The following is a 1,952-nucleotide window of genomic DNA, read 5'->3' as shown; positions in this document are numbered from 1 at the left end:
CCCCCCCCCCCCCCCCCCCCCCCCCCCCCCCCCCCCAAGAAAGAAAGAAAAAAGAAATCTTTCCAAAGTATGTGTTGTTTTGTTTTGATCTTCTCCTAGCTGATGAGATAATTACCTTAACCCTGATAGTAATATTTATTTTGCAGTTCCACACTTTGGTGGATTTCAGGTTTCCCCTCTCCATTCCCCATATGTTCATTGAGTAGTTTTATCGCTTCAGATACTCTGCACTCTTCGGAGGAGCACAGAATGGGGGTTTGTTTATTAGAGCTGCAGCAATTCCTGTGGTAAATGTTTGCTGCTATATATTTAGGCTCTCAGCTGTCACTACAGCTCCCATCAGTGCTATCTTAGTAGTCCTCTTTTCCCTCTCCTTTTAAGAAATCACACCTTTTTAAAAAGCAGAATGCATTCATTGCCAGCTCGCTTCTAATCTTAAATGAGATAGGGCTGAGCTCCTGAGGTCAAGCAGCACACCGTTGGAATTTGTAGTCGCTGGAAGCAGATTTTAATGTTGTACCTTTGTTACAATAGAAAGTGGCATTTAATCATTTTGGCAATTGATTTTATGGATATTGATTTGATCTCACCCTACATGAAAAGTGTTGCAAATCTGGTTGCCCTGCTTCTGCCTTGGATCTTTTCTCATATCTCAGCATTGAGAAGAAACCAGGAGATTTGTGTTTAGCATCCTGCTCACTCGGAATGGCACATCAGGATTTCCCACATTAATCTCACTATTGTTTTTTTACAGAGCCTCAGCTTAAAGGTATAGTTACAAAGCTATACAGCAGGCAAGGATACCACTTGCAGTTGCAAGCAGATGGAACAATTGATGGAACAAAAGAGGAGGACAGTAGTTATAGTAAGTGGCACGAGAATAAATGGTGTGTTTGTGAATTGTGGTGTCTCATTCTTCCCATGTAGGTCCATCAGAGATTGTTGTCCCACAGTGACTGAGTGGCAGCAGCATTAACACTGTGTGCACAGCACAGAGCTCCTTCAGACTTACTGGGTCTGAAAGAGATGCAAATACAAATCACTTATAGGGATAACGAACTAGAGAAAAGTAATGATGACACATATGACAAACAAAGAAAATGTTATCTCCATGGTAATCTAGAGAAGTTCATTGCTGTCCTTTGGATTTTATTAGATTTTTTTTTCAACAGGGAAAATTTGCTCGCCTACTCAGAACGCCTGAAATAGAATAACTCTATCTCCACTCTGAAACTGGGGCTCATTCAAACAGAGCTGCGTTATCTCATGTAATGAGACTTCATCATCATTTCAAAGTTCACCTTTCCCTATTGTTATTATTATTACTTTTTTTTAACCCCCTTTCTAAACTTATTTACACCGTTATATTTCAACCAGCATTTCTGCAGGTGGAGAAAAAAAAGCAATTTGTGGATTTCTATTTATCTAACAATTTTGAGAGTTAACAGAAAACAAGAAATGATGACCAGAATATGGATTTGGTGCATGCTCATAAAATACGCAGATGTTTCTGACACCTGTATCATTTAGCTAAAACTAAGTTATTGTTCTGAAAGTGCTTAGGAGAAGTGCTGATGGCAGTGGGGAAGATGGCACAAAGGCTGGAGCGGAGCAGTGCTGGTTGGATGCTGCCCTGTTGCTGAGTTGTCCATGCAAGCACGACATCTCCTCTAAGAGCAGCACTTATGGATCATAACTGTTGCTCTTCCTTCAAGGGAGCGGTCTAATGATTGAAAATCGTGACAGATCAATGCAGATTGGTTCAGGTTTTCAGAGTAATTCTGTTAATTACCCAAAAAAAAAAAAAAAAAAAAAAAAAAAAAAAAAAAACCAAAAAACTAAAAAGCAGAAGAAGCAGGAAAACCTTATTTTCTCCATTACTGCATGATACTGCCATAAACTTTTAATGTACCAGAGAAGACATCTGAAACTGCATATTAATTTTGAAGGAA

At 39.4% G+C, this 1,952-nt stretch overlaps 1 protein-coding gene across 2 annotated transcripts in view; it reads left to right on the top strand.

Moving 5' to 3' along the window:
• The window catches only part of FGF13 (fibroblast growth factor 13), a 209,972-nt gene that overhangs the window by 159,572 nt on the left and 48,448 nt on the right, over positions 1-1,952 (top strand). For both annotated transcript variants that reach the window (XM_042876744.1, XM_042876745.1), the window contains one exon: positions 755-865. In XM_042876744.1, coding sequence (XP_042732678.1) covers positions 755-865 — 111 coding nt within the window. The remainder of the gene's footprint in view (positions 1-754; positions 866-1,952) is intronic.

The sequence above is a fragment of the Lagopus leucura genome, unplaced genomic scaffold (assembly GCF_019238085.1).
Source record: "Lagopus leucura isolate 7727_CA_CO unplaced genomic scaffold, USGS_WTPT01 Super-Scaffold_100016, whole genome shotgun sequence".
NCBI classification, from domain to species: domain Eukaryota; kingdom Metazoa; phylum Chordata; class Aves; order Galliformes; family Phasianidae; genus Lagopus; species Lagopus leucura.
The sequence above is the reverse complement of the archived record's forward strand: the minus strand, read 5'-3'. Positions and strand labels throughout refer to the sequence as shown.